Here is a 22,487-nt window from a genome sequence, read left to right as displayed (position 1 = left end):
TACCTACCTGCTAGATCCACAGATGGCAATCATGAACCTACCTGTTCAACCACTTCTTAGATGTGGTATTACACATGCTTGGTTGGTACCTGTTTCACACTACTTACCTGCTAGATCCACAGATGACAATCATGAAACTACCTATACAACCACTTCTTAGATGTGTGTTATCACACATGCTTGGTTGGTACCTGTTTCACACTACCTACCTGCTAGATCCACAGATGACAATCATGAAACTACCTATACAACCACTTCTTAGATGTGTTATCACACATGCTTGGTACCTGTTTCACACTACCTACCTGCTAGATCCACTGATGACAATCATGAAACTACCTGTACAACCACTTCTTACATGTGTTATCACACATGCTTGGTACCTGTTTCACTACCTGCTATCGCCTGCTACAATCCACTGACAACCACAATCATGTGAAACTACCTGTTACAACCACTTCTTAGATGTGTTATCACACATGATGTGGTACACTGCTTGGTACCTGTTTCACACTACCTACCTGCTAGATCCACAGATGACAATCATGAAACTACCTGTACAACCACTTCTTAGTTGTGTTATCACACATGCTTGGTACCTGTTTCACACTACTTACCTGCTAGATCCACTGATGACAATCATGAAACTACCTGTACAACCACTTCTTAGTTGTGTTATCACACATGCTTGGTACCTGTTTCACACTACCTACCTGCTAGATCAAAGGATGACAATCTGGAGCTACCATGACAACCATTCCCAATAAGGATGTAACATACCAGTTGCAGAGTAACTGTTTCAGTGTATATACCTACTGCATCGTCTAATGACGAGGTTACCAGTGCAATTACTCTTAAAATGGTTTCGAGATCCGTACTGGTATTTCCTTGTTGATGCTAAATTTGGTGTCTTGTCATTAACCCGTGCTTCTGACTCAGACTGCAGCACAGTCACATGGCGTGAATAACAGGACATGCCTCCTCATATTACACTAGTCAATAGACAACAGCTTACGAATGTCGAGGAAGACGGATTATTTGTGAATTCAATTTTGTAACTCTCGAACTTTGGCAACATTTAATTCACGAAGGACAGAAAATCCGTCTCTCCTCGCCACGAGTAGTCTATTGTTTTCATTGCCTATGGTCAAATTTGAACAGATGAAGATTGAAAGATTCTTTCATTCATCCTTTATGTTAGAGGCAAAGATGCATTTTGTCAATTCCTACGCGTATGAAACCAAACTCCATTAACACAGTCAATAATGATTCCACGATAATCGAATAATAAACATATATTTATCTAGGGATATGACAGAATTGTGAAAATTTTCTAAAGTTAAGCATGGAGAATCATTTGAGTTTCATTATTATCGACATTATGTATTTCATAGTACGTGATGCAGGATACCTCATAAGTAGTCAAATGCGTGCGGTTTACCTCAAACTGTTCACCAAGCAGTTTTGCCGTCGTTAGCTTCACGTCATTATAGAGTGAAAATGCTGAAAATCTAACGATTTATACAATGCCAACTCACAACAAGAGTATAAACAGATTATGCAACAAGTGGGGGTTATTCAACGAGAAATTTATTGTGAACAAATGTTTTTAAACAATAGTCCATGACCCTGACCTTGATGTGATTAGCGTTACGGAACAACCGACCTTCTTCTGTTCACAAGTGTCCGGAAAGGAAAAGAAAACGATCTGTGCTAGGAAAGGGAGTTTTTAGTGGTGCACTGTTATTCTGAATCGGATGATGCATATTGGATACTTCGACGTTTGGAAGGAGATGTTTTCATCGGCAGACAGGACAGACTTGAAATGTTTGTTTTCAATTAATACGCAGGATAAAAGAGTGTGCATCATATCAGCATTTGGTAAATTGGATGACTTAACCCTGGCAAGTCATGTCTTTGTACCGATGGATGGACGGAAGTCATATCTTTGTACCGATGAATGGACTGTAGGACGCCATATTCGAGGTACATGCAACAGTTGAGAGTATGTTCATAGACATAGGCCAAGAAACTGGCTGAAAATGGTCAGTCGGTGACATGGCCCAGCATTAACTTTCGGTGTTGACGGCATACTTTCCGCGATGGTGAGAATGCGTTAATTGAATGTTGATCCCACTGGCATTTGCATTATGATAAAATTGTTATTTTCATCGTTCGTAACTTGTGTTACTAGTATTTGATTTCAGGGTAGAACGTATCCATTCAGTTTTATCGGAGATATTATGGGCAATAGTAACAATGCACTGTCAACAGAACCTGAAGACAAACAAACAAATAATTTTTTAAAAGTCAGTTACAGTGAAATATATTGGATTAAATGGATAGAGAAAAACGGACATCCAACCATGAATTAAATTCGAGACGCTAAACTATAAAAACTAAATTTATCGTAAAAGTACGTTTCAAAATCGATAAGATAGCACGACAATGTGTGATACTCGATTCTGATTGGCTGAGAGCTCATCAAAACCGTACTTAAATGACAGTTTAAGGACCGCTAATTAAAGTGACCGATTCATCGCGTATGAATACAACGAACTCGTTGACCCTATTGTTTGTAAACAAACATGTCGGACATCGGCAATTTCTATCTCGGCAGCATCTTTGGTGTTTTTAAGTAAAAAGCGAATGGTTTGAAGAAGAATTTCTTGACCCTAATCCCAGAGAAGAAACCACGAAGCTGGAAAATCCGTCAGCAGCGCAAAAGCGGCAGTATATTCAAAGCGGGTCCAGATCTACGTGTGTTGACGTCGACAACACACGTCGGCCCACACGTCCTAACCTGACAGCTTCCGTCCCGGCCGTAATGCCCAGTCCTTCCACTTCCACTGTCCATGTATCCCACATAAAACGTGGCATGTCAGGTCTTTTCCAAATTGGGAATAGTAGGGTGGTTATCAACAATTATTTCCGTGAATAAAGTTGGCGGCGACTAAACTTAGCGAGTTCACGGCTTGCATTTGGGCGAGTCGATTGTCATACAGTAGGGGAGATCAATAATTCGCTTGAGAAAAATCAAATAATTGTACTTGCTCACAGTATAAACTGTATTTTTATTTATTTATGTATGCTACTTGTTACAAATACAAGCATACTGGTTCCTGAAATATAGCATTTATGTTGTTGAAAATAACTGATTTTGTTCATTACACAACCTGTCCCTCAACGGGACGGTTCCAAAGCGATTTCCAGGAAAAAGGCCCCTTTGCGCCTTGTGTTCTTGCGCGCCAAACAGTTCGGTTTTTAAACGCTTATCAGTCGTGCTAGAATGAAGATAAAGCTACTCTGTTTTCAAATTTGCGGTCCTTTATCGTTGATTTAAGACCGCTAAATGTTTAATTTAAAACCTCACGCTAACGCGTTCGGTTTTAAATTACATTTAGCGGTCTTAAATCAACGATAAAGGACCGCAAAATTGAAAACAGAGTAGCTTTATCTTCTAATTACCCAAGGGGATCTGCATTATTAGTGTCCCACCATCATGCTGCTTCTGTGCATTCACTTCTTCAAATTCTGAAAGAATTACAAGACAGAGGAAAGGTTTTAGACAAAAGCAAATGCATATGTATGACTTCAACCGTGACCGCGATGGCTCCTTTAATGCTTACGTTAAAGATTAGAGTACATGTAGATAAACTTAAAGACCCTGAAGCAAATATATGCAGTCTCAGGGTGAATATTATATTTTTTTTTACTAGAACTTTTTTCAGTAAAATATGTTCATAACGTTGATGCGGATAAACGATGCAGATGATGATACCTGGTTGGGCTCACTACACGCAGCTCAAGGCAGCACAATGAGCGAATGGGATTTCTCCATGGAGGCACTGCCAGGTCGAACACTATAAGAACGTTTATCTGCCTAATACCGCAGGCTTCTGCATTCCTCAGAGTGTTAGAAGGGCTGTTTTCTTTGCTGGTAAGGGAGCGTTCATAATTAATGGCCAGGGGGGGATGATGATTTTTATGGAGAGGCCTGTTCAATGTTAACGACCCTCCCTTAAATTTATGTACAAAGTAGGAGCCCCCTCCCCCCTGCATTTCATGTACAAAATCAATTACCCCCCCTTCCTATAATTTCAAGCACGATCTTGAAATATTTATATGTACAAAATTGCTGACAACCCCCCCCATCCCCTAGTACATGTGTACAAAATTGATGACCCCCTACCTCCCCAGAACACAATGAGTGGGCCCCCTTAAATCATCCTCCCCGACCCTCGAAGACCCGTCCCCACACACACACACACACACAAACACACACACACACACCTTTTAGCCATTACTTGTGTACGGTCCCTAACCTCCCAATGTACTCTCCCCCAATGTTAGTCCACAGATTGGAAGGTACCAAACATAGGGCACCGAGAATAATCGGGTGTCGATCAACTTTAATTGGTACAATACTTAAGAAGCAAGAACGACATTTTGTCAGTGAGATCAGCATATTTGCAATGTATTTTCCTAAAGATAATTATCACATTAATGCCAGAGGTGCAGAAACGAATGATTTTACTGGACTGATAAAAAATGGAGAGGTCTAGTTTGTTGGCCTGGGTAGGCCTGAGGCTGTATACTGGTCTAATCCTATGAATTTTATGATTCTCCACTTTCTGCACTTATTCTCGATCGTACAATGGATAGACCTCAGAACAAGCATTGCGAAAACAACATTAGAATGACCAAACCAGGCCACCATGTCTCAAAGGTATATATACTATGCGGCATCCACTAGGTGTTAGACAGTCTCATTACTTCATTGCATAACATTTCCTATTTACATTTTGATGAAAAAACACACATTGTTCTCTTGGCTGCGTGTGAAGGGCTCTCTGTTGGCAAAGAGCCAAACCAGCTTGATCAGCCATATATATTCAACAGAATATATTTACTCATTTACACATATCTTTCTAAGGGACATTAACTGGACACCGGAGTAACGATTACTATATTTGATTATGTTTTCGTATCTGTTATCATGCATTACTGTCTCAGAGCTGATCATGAATGCAGAGTAGGCAAGACTTGTGACTACTCATGGTTGGTAATCGATCTTACCTCCACTTCCGGTCCTTCGATACTTCAAACAAAGTGCTCTTCGTTTACAGCAGCAGCAAGATGGATATCGTCCAGACATTAGAAGTACAGCCGATACACAGCACATGATCATGATGAGCAACATTAACGTACACACTGTGTATATGGTAACTGAAATATATTAACACGTCACAATTTAATTCTGGACTCACAAAAGTCCAGAAACTCTCCGCACTGTGGCCCCTTTCTGAGAAAGGATTTGACGAATAAAACATGCAGTTGTCATGAATATATGAAAAGGATGAAAAAATGAAACATTTATTTCTCGAAAAATCAAAATTTAAACCCATGGGCGAGAATGTTTAGTTTCGCTCAGAATTCATTTGTTGGAGGTTGTAAATAAACGAAAGTATGTATATAAGTATCATGACACAAATTCAACTCATTTTGACTTGATTTGGCTAATTTAGAGCGATGTTAAAATATCTCGCCCATGGCCGGAAAACATTTGGCCCATTGGCGAGAATATTTACTTTTACTCAAAATATAGTTGTACAATTACAAGTAAAAGGGGTACACAGTCAACTGACTGAATGACAGGGGTGATTTCAGCTCTCGTGCCTACATTCCCATCTATATCTGGAACAAGTGTTCACTGTTTCGTAATGATTCATGAACATTGCCAAAGGTGGCAGTCTTTCAAACATATTGTGACTATAGCAGTTGTAATTTTACCAATTATGTCGGGAAAGGACAGTTAAAGTCCGGTTTGCTCGCCGACATGATTATGTTACTGTGTAAAACCAGTTTCCAAGGACATGTTTAGATCAGCCTGGTACCTGGGGTGTGTTGCGCTACGCTTCGACATTGTCTGATCCAGGCTGATCTTTAGATACGATAACTTTACTTCTGGGATTATATGTTAGTCTGGGTAACAACTCACGAGCTACGAAACGCCTAAAACTGTCAGTGAAAAGTATGCTAAAAGGTGAATCAGAATGCGTACATCCACGTAAATCAAAACACCCCAAAGAGATGACAACAGGAGACTGGTGTTTCTTCCGGATTAAAATATTCAGATGACAATATTATCTTCCGGATTAATAGATAGGATTTACTTAAATGTAACGCCAGATTACCTTGACTGTCGTCCAGTGTGTGTGGTAACCGTTCTTCAGTTGAGTTCAGTTTGTTCACTGATGGCGTGTTGTTGCCATGTAACGCTTTCTTCAGTGTCAAGGACGTCTTTGTTACTTCTGTGTCTCCTACTACAAACACAAACACCATGTGTCACTTACCACTGAAGACACAAACATCTCACTACAAATGATAAACAGGTAGAGAGCACAGTGTGTAGTGTCAGATACCATATTATATGATCTCTGGTAGTGTGGAGTCATCCCACAGATGACATCCTTACCTTCTCAGCTTGCCGACAGGGTTAACCTGTTTGGACATGTGTACAAGGCGTCCGACTTGGGATCAGAAGGTCCGGGGTTCGAATCCCAGCACTGGACTCGGAAATTTTGTGGCCGCTACACAGTGTGTTGCAGGACATCAACAAAATGTTACAATACTCAACATAATGTCTTGTATTGTAGTTATCTAAACTGAATGAACATATCCCTATTTCATAACACATATTATTGTCAATATACAAATTGCATTTGTGATACATATAAAAAAGTGACGGATATATTATCGTTGAGGGATGTTTGTTAATGAATACGGTTAATTGCACTTTCACTTTAAGATCGAGGTTGGATGTTGGATGCTTTGAGACGTCTCACCGGGACACAGTCTTCGACATGTACTTTCTGTTTTTCTGACCGTTGCTTGGTGGCACAATTCTGCACAGCTTTCACACCTGTCGGTGTCGGTGCTGTAATAGAAGTCTCGGGGACACACTGGAACATTTCATGTCAGTTATAATCCATGCCATTATGAGAAATGATAGCAAAACAACAATAATAAACCGACAAGACTGTGAACCATTGCACCGAGTGAATGACAAGGAGCCAGTACAACTATCCATAAATATGTATCAATAGCTTATTGAGGTCCGATTACGAAATGTCAAATTATACGGATCGTTTATCTTTTATATTCAAAGTACTAAATAGTTTACTGATATATAATGAAAATTCAGAAAAGCAACGTAAGTACGTAATGGTTATTCAATATGATTATAGCGTTTATGAGGGGTATGATAAACAGTGAGGTATATGTCATTTCGTCAGTGTCTGATTGTTCAAGTGTTCCACACGTGTATGTTCAAGAATACATGTTACAGTTCGTGAACGTTTCATATTTAACAGTCGACCTACCACTGGTAACAGATACGTAATACATTGTGGTGTATCTTTCCTACCTTGGTACACCCTCACAACAACACAGATAGGGTTAATGTAACACTGACTGTGTCTTTCTATACAACAAAAAATCTTAATCTGAATTAATGTTTACAAAGTTATTCTTGAACGTATATAATTACCTTGGACACAGGCAATTCTCCCCAGACAAGGAAGAAGAATTAATAACGTGGCATGTGCCACCATTTTGCTGGGTAGTTTTATTTTCGGTTTCTCATGGAAATTCTAGTTTCGTTCATGACGTAATATGTATTCATTCATGTAAGGGGCGGTGGGGTAGCCTAGTGGTTAAAGCGTTGGCTCGTCACGCCGAAGACCCGGGTTCGAATCCCCATATTCTGGTGTCCCCGCCGTGATGTTGCTGGAATATTGCTAAAAGCGGCGTAAAACCAAACTCAGTCAGTCAGTCAGTCATGTAAATGTATGTACCTAATGTACATACTACTTTCCAAAACATTTGGAATAATAAAGGTACTGAATGGGTTGTGAAGGCATCATGACATTTCTCTTGGTACACAGCTTCTTTTCTGTCTCTGTTATTACAGCCAGGTAATCTGTATTCCCGGATGGATGGCAGTATCTTCCTGTACTGTGAGCCACTTGATCAATATGCATGGTGAAATATTTACACGAGTAAATTTCCATTCCACCTGAGCAATTATTACAACGTTCGGGTTGAAAACGTCAGTACGTTTCCATTATCACGTGATCACAATGTTTCTGTTCGAATTCTCTGTTGGGAAATTTCCATCAAAACAAATCCGACGTGCCCGAAACCTGTATGCCTAACACACCGAAGGGGAATCCCCTACAAAGTAGGTCACCTGAATCTGTATACGAAATTGTAGGCCTATGATTACATCATTGAAGTCGCCAAGCATAGTGTCTATAGTCCTCTACAGGCTGCCTACACAGTGAGGATAAACCGTCTATGCACTGGTTTTAATCTCAAGACAGTAATATACACATAGCTATATCATTATAAACAGATCGTGTTATTTTCCTGCAATGCAGTGGTATGTGAAGTTGCAGCAGTTTCACATAGCGGTGTTTACATCTAAAGGTGATCCTAATCAATACGATGAGAACGTCAACGCCTGCTTCACGAGTGAAGGGGCTGTTTCACTGATGTGTGAGACACGTCATACTATAATTATATATATCTGGTGTCAAGATATATCACTGTCTGTAACTGACTTTCATTTATCCAGCCGTGTAATTGTCACTTCTTGTTTGCCATTTATGGACAATGGACGCGATATCTGAGACTTGTTATTAACTGTACCTGTGTACGTTCCCGAATTATTTCAGTTGAACAATTGACTAGACTTTGCATATTTTTATGACGGGTGCCTCCCGTGGGGCAGGGTACGCTCACCGTTTCGCGAACACCAGTTTCATAAACACATGCTCTGTCATCTTATCGCATGGTGGTAGTCAATATAGTCAAGTCCAGACTCATTTGTTTACAAAAAATCCTACAGCTGTAATACTGCTGAAACAAATACAGTCTCACGATATAGTAAAAAAAGTACAATCGACTCCGGTGTTGGCAGAGAATTTTTATGAACGTTGAAAGGGATTTGGCGCTTCTATTGTCTATTTACACGTGGCTCACGCAGGGGAATTGAAGTTGATAAGTTACAACTCCAGAATAGACACTTTACCAATCACTAACATTTAAAATATCTTAAATTGAGAATTTTTCCTTAGCCAGCATTTACAGTACACGTGTCCATTGTACGGAAGGGAAGGACATATACTGAGTCAAACTAGAAACTTCACAATCATATATTAGATAATATATAAAAGAAAGGACTTAAGAATATGGTATAGAGGTTATCATTTATTTGTTAAGTTCTATAGGATGAACTGAGAATAATCACAATGCCAAAAGCCGGTTACATGTGGTTACAAATTTTATCAATAAAAGGCGTAAACAAAGTGTCAAATCACAAGAAATTAAATCTGATGTTTCAAACGTTCAGTAGTGTATATGGCCACTTCGTGCGTTCACAACTGCCAAGCAACGCCTCCTCATGGGCTGTCTGATGCATGTAAACACATTATTGGGGAGTCGATGCCATTATTCCTGCAAATCAGAGTGGGCTATCATATTTTTTTAAACAGTAGTGAATATAAATGTCATGAATTGGCTGATAGTTCATATATTTATGAAAATATTACTCCAAATATTCATAACACCTTTTGTAAAGAGATACTGCTATTATGAAGCTTGAACCTGAATTGTTTTGCCACTAAAGAAGCAACTACTGAGGTGAGGTGAAATTGGGTTTAACGTCGTGCTTGAGAATATTTCGCTCATATGACGACGTGCATGCGTGTGTATGTGCGGCTGCTTGTACTAGCCGTGACTGAAGCTGGTTTTATAGTGCTAGCCCACTGAGATACCATGCCGCAGTGAAGCATGAATACCCCACTCAGACACATTATACTGACTCCGAGCCGACCAGTCCTTGTTGCACCCATTAATGCCGAGCGCCAGGCAGGGACCAACAAATACCATATTTTAACGTCTTTTGGTATGACGCGGTCGGGGATTGAACCCGCGACCTTCCGCTCTCCGGGGTGGACGCTCTAACCACTACACCACGGAGGCGGTCAAACTATTGAAGATATTATGAGCAAATCAGTTTGGTATAACAATTCCATAAAAATTGATGGTATGTCCATGTATATATTGCACAGTGGCATAAAAAGGGTATAACATTTCTGAATGATTTTATTAATGAACATGGAGTTTGATGAATTTGTAAAAAAATATAGAATTAGAACCAATTTCGTGACCTATCAAAAAATTAAACAAGCTATGTTGAGTTATTCACAAAATATTAATAAGAATCATTTAGTGAAGATTTCTCAAGGACCAAAATTTGCCATTCACATCTCAAAAAATACATAATAAATCTGGATGTAAGGTACTTTATACAATTCTGCATGAGCCTATTTTCACAAAAAATTACCTAAGGCAAACATATACTGATTCAGAATGAATAAACTATAATTTGGGGGTAAAAAGGTCTACTCCATGTAATGAATTAAGGTGGTTTCAACTGAAAGCTTTACACCACATCCTGAGTATAAACAGTTATCTATTAAAGATTGGTAATGTACCATCAGCAGCTAGTATCTTATGTAACGAACCAGATGAAACAGTTTCACATATCTTATGTAAATGTTTATATTCTGTTGATATATGGGAATAGCTATTAGAATGAATTGGAAATTCCACGGCAGAATCACCTTCAGTGAAGAACATGTACTGTTTGGCTTAAAGGGTAAACATAATAATCCTTTGAATGTTGTTATCATGATAACAAAATCTCTCCTTTCCAAATTTAATAGAAAAATTACTAAACCAAGCTTTTTAACCTTTCAAAAAGAAATAATAACGTACAGACGTATCACGAAACCTCAAAGTATATTGCATATTCAAATTGTAACTTTGCGAACTTTCATGCGTTCAGGTCTTCTTTCCATTTACTGTTTAGAAATCCTCTACACTGATTCCTCAAAAGTGAATAAATTATATATAAATATACATATATATATATATTTGTGTGTGTGTGTGTGTGTGTGTGTGTGTGTGTGTGTGGTGTGTGTGTGTTGCTTATACATTTACAACAATAGCCACAAATGTTGATGCACACTCAACCTATGAATGTTCAGAAAGGATTGAAAAATCTAACTTCAAAAATGGAAATAACCAATTTAAAAATTATTTCTGCAAAGCAGCACCAAGATCCTGCAATTTCTGTGGTTGGTTCCCGAGAGTGCACAGATATGCTCGATCCTACCATCAGCGAATCTGAGGGTAAATTTTGATTCAGCACTGAAGACAACTCGATTCCAGTCTCTCAGAGTCCATCGGAGGTGTCGGGCCCACAGCAAACGTTGACGTACAACGTCGATGTAATGGCGTCAAAATGGTTCCGCGATATGGTCGTTGAACACGAAGGCGAGCAGCTCGCAGCCGGTTTTGGATGGTTTGAGACGACAGTCGACCCCTAAACAGCTCATGTCTGGTTCCTGTAGACGTCAGAAATCGATTACGGAGGTGACGTAACACAATTTGACGATCCTCCGTCTGTGACGTCACACGTGGTTGACCTGGCCTAGGGCGATCAGTAGACTAAGGCTTAGTCTCTGAATATATATAATTTTGATAGTAACAAACAAGCCCATTTATATTGAAAAGGAGCCCTAGGGAGACCAGAGATTCAGAACCTGAGGAAATCTAGACTTGCTTTATTTAGGGCTTTAGCACTGCAGAGAGGGCTTGGCAGTAGGGAAATTAATGTGGTTCAGGGACTGTGAGACAGACTAGGCGATCAGCAATGGTGCCAGTTTGTTGCAGTCGAGTCTGTAAATCATAAACAGTCATCACAACGTCACTTACTGACGTTCCCGCTTCCAGCATGCCAACGTTCACGCTGCACATTTGAGAGGCACGACATAAGAATTGACTGTTCTCGTTAGTGCTTTAAAGTGTTTTTTTAACTTTGTACAGTTGATGGGAACATGTGCGACCGAATGCACGTGCAATAGATCACGTGATCAATGGCACGTGAAAAACACGTTTTAGCACAATTGTGAGGTGCACGATGTTTGGATTGACTTGAATGTGCTGTGATGACTTTTTCTTGAGTCGATACTTGGGGTTTAACATTATGATACCTGAAAACTGTCTAACATAACAATTCATATTTGTAATTACAAATATAAATTGTGAAGTTTTTATTTACTCAGTATCTGTTTGGAGAACACCAGATGTCAGAAATCGCTTACGTTTTATATGCCTACCTGTCAATAACCAACCAACGACCGCGGCAAATGTCATGAATATACATATATTAAAAACAACAATAAGAACTTAACAGTGTCTAGTGTTTCCATTCTTTAATTATATACCCAAACCAAAACATATAACAGATTTTGTCCAATCACTCCATGTTTAGAAGCGAGATATGTTCCTTAAAATACTTTATGCCAGATTGGTTTGTTGTTTGGTCTGTCGTTTAACGCCGCACTCAGCAATATTCCAGCTATACGGAGGTCTGTAAATAATCGAGTCTGGACCAAACAATCCAGTGATTAACAGCATGATCATCGATCTATGCAATTGTGATACGATGTGTCAGACTTGATCGCTGGAATCTTTGCAAACACTAGGTGTTCACTAAAAGGGTAAGCGTATACTATCTCACAGGAAGCACACGCCACAGACACAACACATTGATAGAAAAATTAAATCTGAAATCAACTTTGAAACATACCTGCAACACTGCAAGATAAAAAAAACACCGTATCCACTTCACAAAACTAAGACTGAGTGATCACAGGCTAAAAATTGAACTGGGTAGACGAACAAGACCACCTACACCTTTGGAGGACCGTCTCTGTGATAAATGCTCTGTCCTTGAGGATGAAGAACACCATTTCATGTGTTTCATTAAATATTCAGATGCAAGAAAGTCCTTATTTAACTCCCTATCCTCTAAAATTAATAAATTTCTCAGCCTTACTACCACTGGAAAATTTAACCTCTTTTTAGAAATAATGATCCAAATAGTGTAGAAATTATTTGCTACCACATGTACAACTTTAAACAAAGAAGATCTGATTGTCCTAGGCCATTATTATTATACACATTTGTATTATTATTATAATATGTTTTGTTACTCATCATATGTATATATATATGATTCATTATATATCTTGTTTATGTAGTTTATAGAATATTGTCACTGTCTCTGTATGGAAGGTTTGCACAATAAATATGTTATCTCTCTTATTTGATCTCTTGATATGAGACACCCAGTAAGTCCTTACAGTCTCGGCCGACACAGGAGGTGGGCGTATATCTTCCGTCAAGCCAAACATGGACATTATATGTACGCTTCCGTTAATTGACCCGTATGTGAATAGCTTGTTTCAGCCGTCGGCTTCTCTTCAGGGTTGAGGTGGCAATAGACGAAGGGGTAACTTTCACTGAATCTTCTTTCTTATTTATATAGACTTGTGGAATGATTTAAAACGTATTTCACGTTTAAAGCAAAATGCAATGTGATCTTTAAGTGCCACGTCATTTCTTCGTTGTGACGTTACAAATCTTACAATTCGGGTCTGACTGCATAACAACAACATTAATTTTCATGTTTACTCAACATGTCTCTGGACTTCAGTCCTGCCAAACAACGAAGCACATGTGATTCATGTAGTCTCACGTTAGGCATGTGAGTTTGTTCAAAATTGCCTCTGTTCACCCAGCAGAAAATGGGTACCCGGTGGGATAAGTCATGTGACTATAACCTTCTTGCGCCTCACAGGCAGCTTGGGTTATCCGGAGTAATAATGAACGGTCTATTTGTATGCACTTTAAGCATGCATTTGGTTTATGGAATTTAGCGATATAGAAGTACACATATTTATTTACAGAATTATTTCAAATGTTATTTGTAAAACCAGCGTGATGTGGAGGTAATGACACACAAGTGAACTGACAGTGTCCTCAATACAGAATGCTTACTAAAAAAATGTCGGACGTCATTACTTGAGCCTATCAGGATGACACATGTCTGGGATAGCTGTGACATGTCCACGCCCAGTGTATCACGTGATGTACAGTCACATGACACTCATTCATATTTCTTATCAAATGGAATGTCATTCACAAAACGAACGTGCCGAGTGCTTTGTTGCGAAGCCAGTGAACAAAACCCGCCGGTTAATTGTATGGTCGTTGTTTCTCAAAAAGTATTCTCGGAAGGTTTCAATGGAACTCATGTTCCAATGGAACCGGCTTTCGATATGCGCCGATATGTCCATGGCCATTGACTGCGTCAGATATACAGTTGCGCATTAAACTCTCTCTTGCTCGGTTACCATGGTATCTGCAAGACAGATTGAAATATGTCAAATGTGTTTGTTTGCAGCATTTCATACAACATGATTTACCTTTATTGCTTCTGTTACAAGTCTTTTAATTCTCGTACCAGAGATGGTCCAGACACTGATTTATCTAAGGGAGTTGCTTCCCTTAGGTCTCTTTATCTAACAACCGTGCGTTCGTGTTGGGCAGTGGCAATGGTAGACTAACGCTCAGTCTCTGAATATATATAATTTTGATAGTATAACAAACAAACCCATATAAATGGAAAAGGAGTCCCAGGGAGACCAGAGATTCAGATTAGCAGTAGGGTAAATAATGTGGTTCAGGGACTGTGAGACAGACTATGGCAATGGTTATAATAAGCAGGTTTGGTCAAACCGGGCCTTCCTCCGAAATCAACTGACATGCTCGGATTAATGAAATAACGTCCTAAGTAGTGGTACATCAAACCACGCTTACCTGTATGTATATAGGCACTGTGGGTTAGCCTAGTGGTTGAGGTGTTCGTTAGTCACTTGAGTTCGATGCCCTACTGGGAACAATGTAAAGCCCATTTCTGGTTACCTCACTGCGATTTTGCTCAAATAAGTTCTTAATATACTGACCGCCTCCGTGGTGTAGTGGTTAGAGCGTCCGCCCGGAGAGCGGAAGGTCGCGGGTTCAATCCCCGACCGCGTCATACCAAAAGATGTTAAAATATGGTACTTGTTGGCCCCTGCCTGGCGCTCGGCATTAATGGATACAACAAGGACTGGTCGGCTCGGAGTCAGTATAATGTGTCTGAGTAGGGTATTCATGGCTAGCACTATAAAACCAGCTTAAGTCTGGGCTAGTACAAGCAGCCGCACATACACAAACACACGCATGCACGTCGTCATATGATGGGATATTCTCAGCACGACGTAAAACCCAATTTCATCTCACCTCACCTCACCTCACCTCACCTTTATATACTATGCTCACTCACCCATTCAGTCTCTCGCTAATATTTGGAAAGTTTAGTGTTCTGGATAATGCAAAGAATTAGTTGCAAAACAAACTCTGAAAAACGAATTTGGGTACACCCAACGTAACGTACATTCTGAACCATGGGTGCCTCCTTCCACAGGATACAGCGCGTGGTTGCCATGGTTACACGTGTTTCGGGTCCGTCTAATACACCGCCTGACTGACTCTCTGTTGGCGACGACAAGCGCCGTGACACAACCTGTGATTACAACTGATGTGAGGGTGACAAGGGATGTCTGCCAGGGTAACCAGCCTGATGATGATGGTGAGGGTAGCGATGGAGACGACAAAGACGCCGTTGTTGACGATGTCTTCGTGGCCTTAGTGGTGACATATCCTTAGGGTCAGAAACAAAGAGTGTAACATGAGGATTTATTTATTTATTTATTTATTTATTTATTTATTTATTTATTTATTTATTTATTTATTTATTTATTTATTTATTTATTTATTTATTTATTTATTTAACATGAGGTTTTATTTATTTATTTATTTATTTATTTATTTATAGTAGCTATGAACGTAAAAACCGTTGTGTAAACTGGTTTTGATCACAGCAACTTAAAGAAAACATATCGAGTGTGTGAGTGAGTTTTAGTTTTACGCCGCTTATAGCATTATTCCAGCAATATCACCGCAAAAATATCGAAGTCAGTCTATGTTTTCGAAAATGTTCAGCACATTTGAAGCAAACTAACGGCGAGAAATTTAGCAAACCCACCGCTATTCTATCAATTTTCCCATTCTAGCTTCAGGCCTTAATACTCAACATTAAACCACAGAGTCACTTCTTACATATATTTCTATTTCTGTGGACAATTCTTCATCTATGCCATCATAACCTGAGAGAATTCTCGATACTGTTAAATTCACAAAGTAACTTTACTGGAAGCGAAAAAAACCGTTTCCTTCCTTGTGCGGTTAACCGCTCAAGGCTGCTTCTAAATATAAAACATGGACTTTCCAGTTGCGAGATTAATCCGCTGCAGCGTTTGACAAGGCCCAAATGTTGTGTTGGATTTACTGAAGTATGTGTCATACCAGTGCAGTCAAAATCGTTCTTAATGGGTATACGTACTCGTTGATTACATGATAACATTACAGTAACAACAGTTTTGTAGATATGATAATGATTTCACTAAAGTCCATGCGTACTATGTCACGCTTTCAGGTTAATCTTATGTTATTCATCCAGGCCACGTGACAAGATTAATCTTGAATATCTGCACCACGTGATCGCTGTTAACCAATCACAAACCAGAAGGTTAATCTTGTGAGATTTCATCCGCATTCTGATTCATAAGCATTTAGAACAAATAGATCGTTCATGGTACTCTGTGTTGTCACGTGGTTGCTCTCATCCAATCACAAAACGTGAAAGTCGAAGTGAATGTTCTGCAACCAGACTTCCTGGGATGCATGTTGCAATACGGCAAACTAAGAGTCAATAAGCATGTCTTTAGTTTAACTATATCTTAATCGCAACTATTCTTCCGGCAGTGCAGGAATAGATGGAATCATTCACTGCAACGTCCCGACTGGGAGAAACGAGTTTCTTTCTTGATCATGAAGGTGATCAAGGTTTTGTTTCCAGACAAGGAAACAAGTTATGTCAGAAATTGACTGGATATAGTTTAATGCCGACAACATATGATTTAAGGAGGTAGAGAAAAACAAAGTCAAATAAACTAGCAGCCAATTTCATCGCGACTATATTTGTATGGATGTTTGACTGTTCTGTACAGTAACACATAATTTACCTGGACAGTTTTACGGTTCTGTACAGTAACATAATTTACCTGGACAGTTTGACTGTTCTGTACAGTAACACATAATTTACCTGGACAGTTTTACGTTTCTGTACAGTAACACATAATTTACCTGGACAGTTTTACGTTTCTGTACAGTAACACATAATTTACCTGAACAGTTTTACTGTTCTGTACAGTAACACATAATTTACCTGAACAGTTTTACGTTTCTGTACAGTAACACATAATTTACCTGGACAGTTTTACTGTTCTGTACAGTAACACATAATTTACCTGGACAGTTTTACGGTTCTGTACAGTAACACATAATTTACCTGGACAGTTTTACGGTTTGTACAGTCACACATAATTTACCTGGACAGTTTTACGGTTCTGTACAGTAACACATAATTTACCTGGACAGTTCCTCCCACACTTCTCCACCGTCCCTTGGATCTCTGCATGTTGACATATGATGGAGCAATACTCACACATCCCTGCATGTACATCATAGTACTGGTCCTCCCTGCAAACAGGGTCCAGTGCCACATTGGTCAAAATCAGCAGAACCAGAATAGCAGAGCGTTGGCACGACATTTTAGTCTTTGATCATGGTCCGTCACAGATGATCCACATTGAGTTGTAAGCGTCTGTGGCTTAAGAGATGTATGTACAGTTACTGGTTAAATGTACAAGGTGCATATTGTCAGAAAGTGTGAAATTTCCATATTACCCTGACAGCATTATTCCTGATGTCACGTGACAAGGCGTCATGTGACTCGTAGCATTGGGAGAATGCTTCACCTCTTATATACAAATGACATAGGTTGTCAATATATCACATGTACAGATGTTGTCAGCGATATCACTAGTTGTAGATAACTTATTTGTGGTAGCAGAAGTAGTAATCGTTGACGTAGTTGCAGTTGCATTAGCAGTAGTTACAGCAGCCGAAGTAGTTGCTTTCATAGTAGCGGTAGTAGCAGCGGTGATTGCGGTTAAACATGTCAGAGATTAATCTCCTTATCCCAGTCGATGAACATGCAGAGCTATTTATGGGAATGTTGTCAGAGGTGTTTCCAAATATAACTCACTGACATCAAACCACATGCGGATTAATCTTCACTGATTAACCAGCGGAATCACCTGCAGGTAAGGTCGTGCTGTTGCTTGGATTAGTACCATAGATCACATTAGTGATCCAGATATAGTAGCATAGTTATTTCAATTTCACATAGGTTCGGAATGTGCTAGCAAACAATAGCTTGTACTTTGTATTCCACTAGACAGTTCTCATCTTTTTACTGTGTTGTTTCCTTTGACATGAAATGATAATCTTTTTATGCTTTAGCTGCAGTGAAAATAGTCACATTCGGGGAGTTCCAGCTGACCACTGTCGCTGAGATTTTTACATTATAGATACAACAAGCATTGTCACTAAGGTGACATAATCCCCCGCCGCAAATTATCAAATCAAACTTATAAAGTAATGAAAGTTTAAGATGAAGTTAACTGTCAACGAAAACATGACCAGTAAACTTCTCTTGATATCTTGCTCATTAGTTGTTCAAACACACACACATTTTCAAGACTGACTTTGACCTTGTCATAGTTTATGAAATATGCAAAAATAGTACTAAAGAAATTGTTTATTGAAAAACATTCAAGGGAAGTCTTGAAAGTCTATGAAGAAAATCCAGTGAACCGTTCTTGAAATATCTTGCTGACAATTCAGGTTAACATGCTTAAACCTTCAAAGTGTCTCTGTGACCCTGAAAATTATGTGAAGGTCACTAAAATAGACTGGGCCCTGCACCTCCCCTAGATAAAGCTTGGTATTGAATATGAAGAAAATCCAGAGAACGGTTCTTGAGATAGCTTAACATGCAGGTTAAACGTTAAAGTCCCCTTGTGACCTTGAAATTAAGGTCAAGGTCACCAAACCTGACCTGGACCTTTCTTATACTGTGATGAACTTAGGTACCAAATATGAAAAGAATCTAGTGACCGGTTCTTACGCTATTCCAATTCGTACGTACGTACGGACGTACGGACGAATGGACAGACGGAGCCTAATACTATATCCCCCGCTTCGCGCTAAACGCGCGGTGGGGGATAATAACAAATGTAAACGGTGACAATGGCATGCTATATTAAAGTGGAAATGACAGTGTACATACATGTATATCCGGCGAATATCTATCACGTTACCTGTGCCATCCATTGACATCAAGGTTGGTCTGTTTGATATGCTGGTCATTGTAGCCGTTTCTAGAAATGTGTAATTCCCAGGTGGGACTAGCTACAAGGAGGTAGTTAAGTTAAAAATGATTTCTTTTCTTTGCGGACTTATCGAAACATTAGCACATTAAATGAAGACAAAACACGCCACGTTGTTTTTAACTGTTTATTTACAAAAATTAAAAAGTTGATTGTATGACCAAAAATCAATAATTGAATGAATAGATAAAAGCACTTTGTTAGGAAATATACAAAATGATATGGAGATCAGAATCGGATGATGATGATCATCATGATGATCATGAAGAAGAAGAAAATGATGATGATGATTCGTGTTGTATTTATGGACACTGTACTTCATTATCTCCAGGTGGCCTAGAATTTCCCTGATCCACGAATATACAATGTCTGGAATTGTTTGTGTCACAGATGACCCTCTGTCATGCAACGTGAAAGCTGTCTCCACAGTTTCTTTGAAGATCACCGTCAGTTGCGATCCATCGTTGTGACGTCATACATCAGGATTTCTAGAAGGAAACGTATTCACGATCAGACCATTGAGATATCGCTCGTTGAAGAGGCCGCGAAACACGTAGCACATACAGCACTTATTTATATCCCTCTTTGAATAATCAATTTATATAATTATTATATCATCATTGATTCAGTGTTCGCGTTAAAGCAAAAACCTGCGTGTTTGCTACCTGCGTGTTCTGCACGCAAAGCATTTTGTGTTCTGAGAACAAGTAACCGAAAAACGTACACAATTTCCCCAAGGGAACAATAAAAAAATATTCTCTCAGCTAATTTGATTTTCGAATGATGACAACAATCGCTGAAATGCAAGGAAGTGACGTGACGACCCCGGACTCCCCAAGAGACGTCGCCGCTTTCTGGCTCGGGCATACTCCTGCTCAGCATGCCCAAATATTCTTGGGGCTATGCTATTTAGGAACGCAAAGCTTTTTTTCCTACCGCGAACACTTTCATAGTATATTTATATATGACTACTTAATATGCTTATTCTCCTGAAAGAGGAAACATTTAATCGCCATGGTTATGACAACGCAGTAAAGTTTCTCACATACTTAACATATAGAAAACCTACATGTTGTTTCCATCTTATGACTGAACATATTCAACGTATAACACAACGTTTTCATCTTATGACTGAACATATTCAACGTATAACACAACGTTTTCATCTTATGACTGAACATATTCAACGTATAACACAACGTTTTCATCTTATGACTGAACATATTCAACGTATAACACAACGTTTTCATCTTATGACCTAACATTCAATATTCAACTTATTAGACAACGTAATACATATTCAAACCATTTGGTCTTGGGAGGTCGTCAGGTCCACCATTGCCGCCATCGACCACCTGTACAGGACGTCTGGTGTGGCAGTAACACTGGACACTCAAGCACATCTGGTGCAACCTCTGTCTGTGGTAGAGTGATAACGCAAGGATGACGACGACAGCTGCAATTGAGACAACAGGTACGACCACAGCCAAACTAGAAGGTGAATTCGTCCTTGATGTAGTCTCTACATCTTTCAGACCAGCTGGAGTTGGAAGCGATGAAGCCCAAGTTGATCCTGTAGTCGAGGTAGTCTTTGAAAGGAAATCTGTGAATAGTGGTCAGGTAATTATATACCATAATGTTCGCTTACTTATTGGTGATTAAAAGACGACAGCACATTACAGGAGGCAGTAGATGATAGAGTTTTATTCCCTTGTGTTAAAATTTGTGAAACCTAGTTAAATGCCTCGTGACAATCGAAGATATGTGCGAGTGTCGACCTAGGTGACAAAGTAGCATAGTCTTAGATAATATATGATGATAGTGGCGTTGGATTTAACAGTGTTTAGCTGTAAGTAAAACAGTGAAGTAGACATTTAAGAGATTCACCACTATGATTTCGGTTCATCCCAAGGCGCATGTCGAACCACACTCACTCAGGTTAATCCGTCATTTGCGCTGAAAAGTAGGTTAAACAACACACATGTCGGATCACCTCCCCGGGTTAGGCAGTAGAGTTGTTATAATCCATTCATGCTTTCTTGTCTAGCTTAGTTATTTATAGCACACTGTTAATCAATAACTCGGTTAATCCGGTTTGTTAACGGACTGTGTGTAACGTGTGACCAAGAGCCTATTGGAGTGTATATTGCTTCATGCATCATAATTAATGAACATAAATTGTATTTACATATAGATACATTGTATATATAAATACATCCGATAAAGCATTCATAACTGACATATATAAGATCAATATTGATACTAGTAATGATACAGCCTCTCATACATCTCACCTGGACAATTATTGTTGCATTTACTGGCAGTGTTCTGTATCTCCATGTGATCACACACCATGATACAGTATTCACACATGTGTGAGTCTGGGTCCAGGAACTGACCACGCCCACATGTTGACCTTGTCTCAACCGACACGACCACAGTCACAACAAGAATCCCCAGTAGAAATCGATCCATGATGGAGTGTTTCAGAAGTCCCAGCTCAGCTTCTAATAGCCGGCAACTCGGAAAAGGATCATTTGCTCAAGCGCTATGGATGTGCTTTATGGAAAGGAAAGACGAGCCCCTCGCCACCCTTGTCGACTCCAAATGAATGACAACGTGTGGAGTATCTTTGTATGACGTAACATGTAGTCACGTGATCTTTAAACGTTTGGTCTGAGAAATTATACTAAATATAGAAAAATGTTTGTCTTAAACATATTCTTGATCTACATCTTACGATAAAGAATCATTGTGATCAAGTATTGGTCTTAAACTCACATACCATTTATGGAACTTTTGTTGATGCTCACCCTAAAGCCGCTCGGATTCATTTACAACACATACTCGCCGGATTTACTGCTATACTCGTATCACTCTAGGTTTAACCCATTCTATATTTAGCATAGGGAGTTCCCCTTCGTACCGGGTTAAACTCGTGGTGTGTTAGATCGAGGGTACAGCAGATGTGATAACGGTCAAGGGTTTGTACAGTGCCTGGAATGTATGCACGGCCCACTGTACTTATCACACTCAGTACATACCATGGAGGTTGATCGATGGAGGTATCTACACCCACGTGTGTGCATTACTGGGGGGTCGGGA

General features: G+C 39.4%; 3 protein-coding genes across 3 annotated transcripts; all 3 read right to left on the bottom strand.

The window, feature by feature from the left end:
- Window positions 1-3,460: 3,460 nt before the first annotated feature.
- LOC124259299 lies at window positions 3,461-7,660 on the bottom strand. Its single transcript, XM_046693404.1, has 5 exons — window positions 7,553-7,660; window positions 6,849-6,965; window positions 6,198-6,326; window positions 5,080-5,229; window positions 3,461-3,534 (listed from the first exon to the last, which is right to left on the bottom strand). Exons 1-5 carry the CDS (start codon window positions 7,614-7,616, stop codon window positions 3,461-3,463), a joined length of 534 nt encoding a protein of 177 aa, XP_046549360.1. The 5' UTR covers window positions 7,617-7,660.
- Window positions 7,661-13,795: 6,135 nt separating this feature from the next.
- Window positions 13,796-17,792, bottom strand: LOC124259301. Its single transcript, XM_046693408.1, has 3 exons — window positions 17,519-17,792; window positions 15,422-15,688; window positions 13,796-14,344 (listed from the first exon to the last, which is right to left on the bottom strand). Exons 1-3 carry the CDS (start codon window positions 17,697-17,699, stop codon window positions 14,313-14,315), a joined length of 480 nt encoding a protein of 159 aa, XP_046549364.1. The 5' UTR covers window positions 17,700-17,792; the 3' UTR covers window positions 13,796-14,312.
- Window positions 17,793-19,495: 1,703 nt separating this feature from the next.
- LOC124259279 lies at window positions 19,496-21,940 on the bottom strand. Its single transcript, XM_046693386.1, has 3 exons — window positions 21,677-21,940; window positions 20,689-20,985; window positions 19,496-19,870 (listed from the first exon to the last, which is right to left on the bottom strand). Exons 1-3 carry the CDS (start codon window positions 21,855-21,857, stop codon window positions 19,830-19,832), a joined length of 519 nt encoding a protein of 172 aa, XP_046549342.1. The 5' UTR covers window positions 21,858-21,940; the 3' UTR covers window positions 19,496-19,829.
- Between the last annotated feature and the right edge of the window lie 547 nt (window positions 21,941-22,487).

Source organism: Haliotis rubra, unplaced genomic scaffold (genome assembly GCF_003918875.1).
Source record: "Haliotis rubra isolate DU_JTF1 unplaced genomic scaffold, ASM391887v1 Scf716, whole genome shotgun sequence".
In the NCBI taxonomy this organism is placed as follows: Eukaryota; Metazoa; Mollusca; class Gastropoda; order Lepetellida; family Haliotidae; genus Haliotis; species Haliotis rubra.
Note: the sequence above shows the minus strand (reverse complement) of the source record. Positions and strands in the feature narration are given on the sequence as shown.

Coding starts and splice junctions, on each gene's coding strand:
- LOC124259299 (XM_046693404.1), bottom strand. CDS start 7,616: ATGGTGGCACATGCCACGTTATTAATTCTTCTTCCTTGTCTGGGGAGA. Junction 6,966..7,552: donor GAGAATTGCCTGTGTCCAAG/GTAATTATATAC, acceptor GAAATGTTCCAG/TGTGTCCCCGAGACTTCTAT. Junction 5,230..6,197: donor CACACTGGACGACAGTCAAG/GTAATCTGGCGT, acceptor AATATATTTCAG/TTACCATATACACAGTGTGT.
- LOC124259279 (XM_046693386.1), bottom strand. CDS start 21,857: ATGGATCGATTTCTACTGGGGATTCTTGTTGTGACTGTGGTCGTGTCG. Junction 20,986..21,676: donor ATGCAACAATAATTGTCCAG/GTGAGATGTATG, acceptor CACTATTCACAG/ATTTCCTTTCAAAGACTACC. Junction 19,871..20,688: donor CGACCTCCCAAGACCAAATG/GTTTGAATATGT, acceptor GTTTCCTTCTAG/AAATCCTGATGTATGACGTC.
- LOC124259301 (XM_046693408.1), bottom strand. CDS start 17,699: ATGTCGTGCCAACGCTCTGCTATTCTGGTTCTGCTGATTTTGACCAAT. Junction 15,689..17,518: donor GTGTGGGAGGAACTGTCCAG/GTAAATTATGTG, acceptor TCTGACCCTAAG/GATATGTCACCACTAAGGCC. Junction 14,345..15,421: donor AGGCACCCATGGTTCAGAAT/GTACGTTACGTT, acceptor TCTGTCTTGCAG/ATACCATGGTAACCGAGCAA.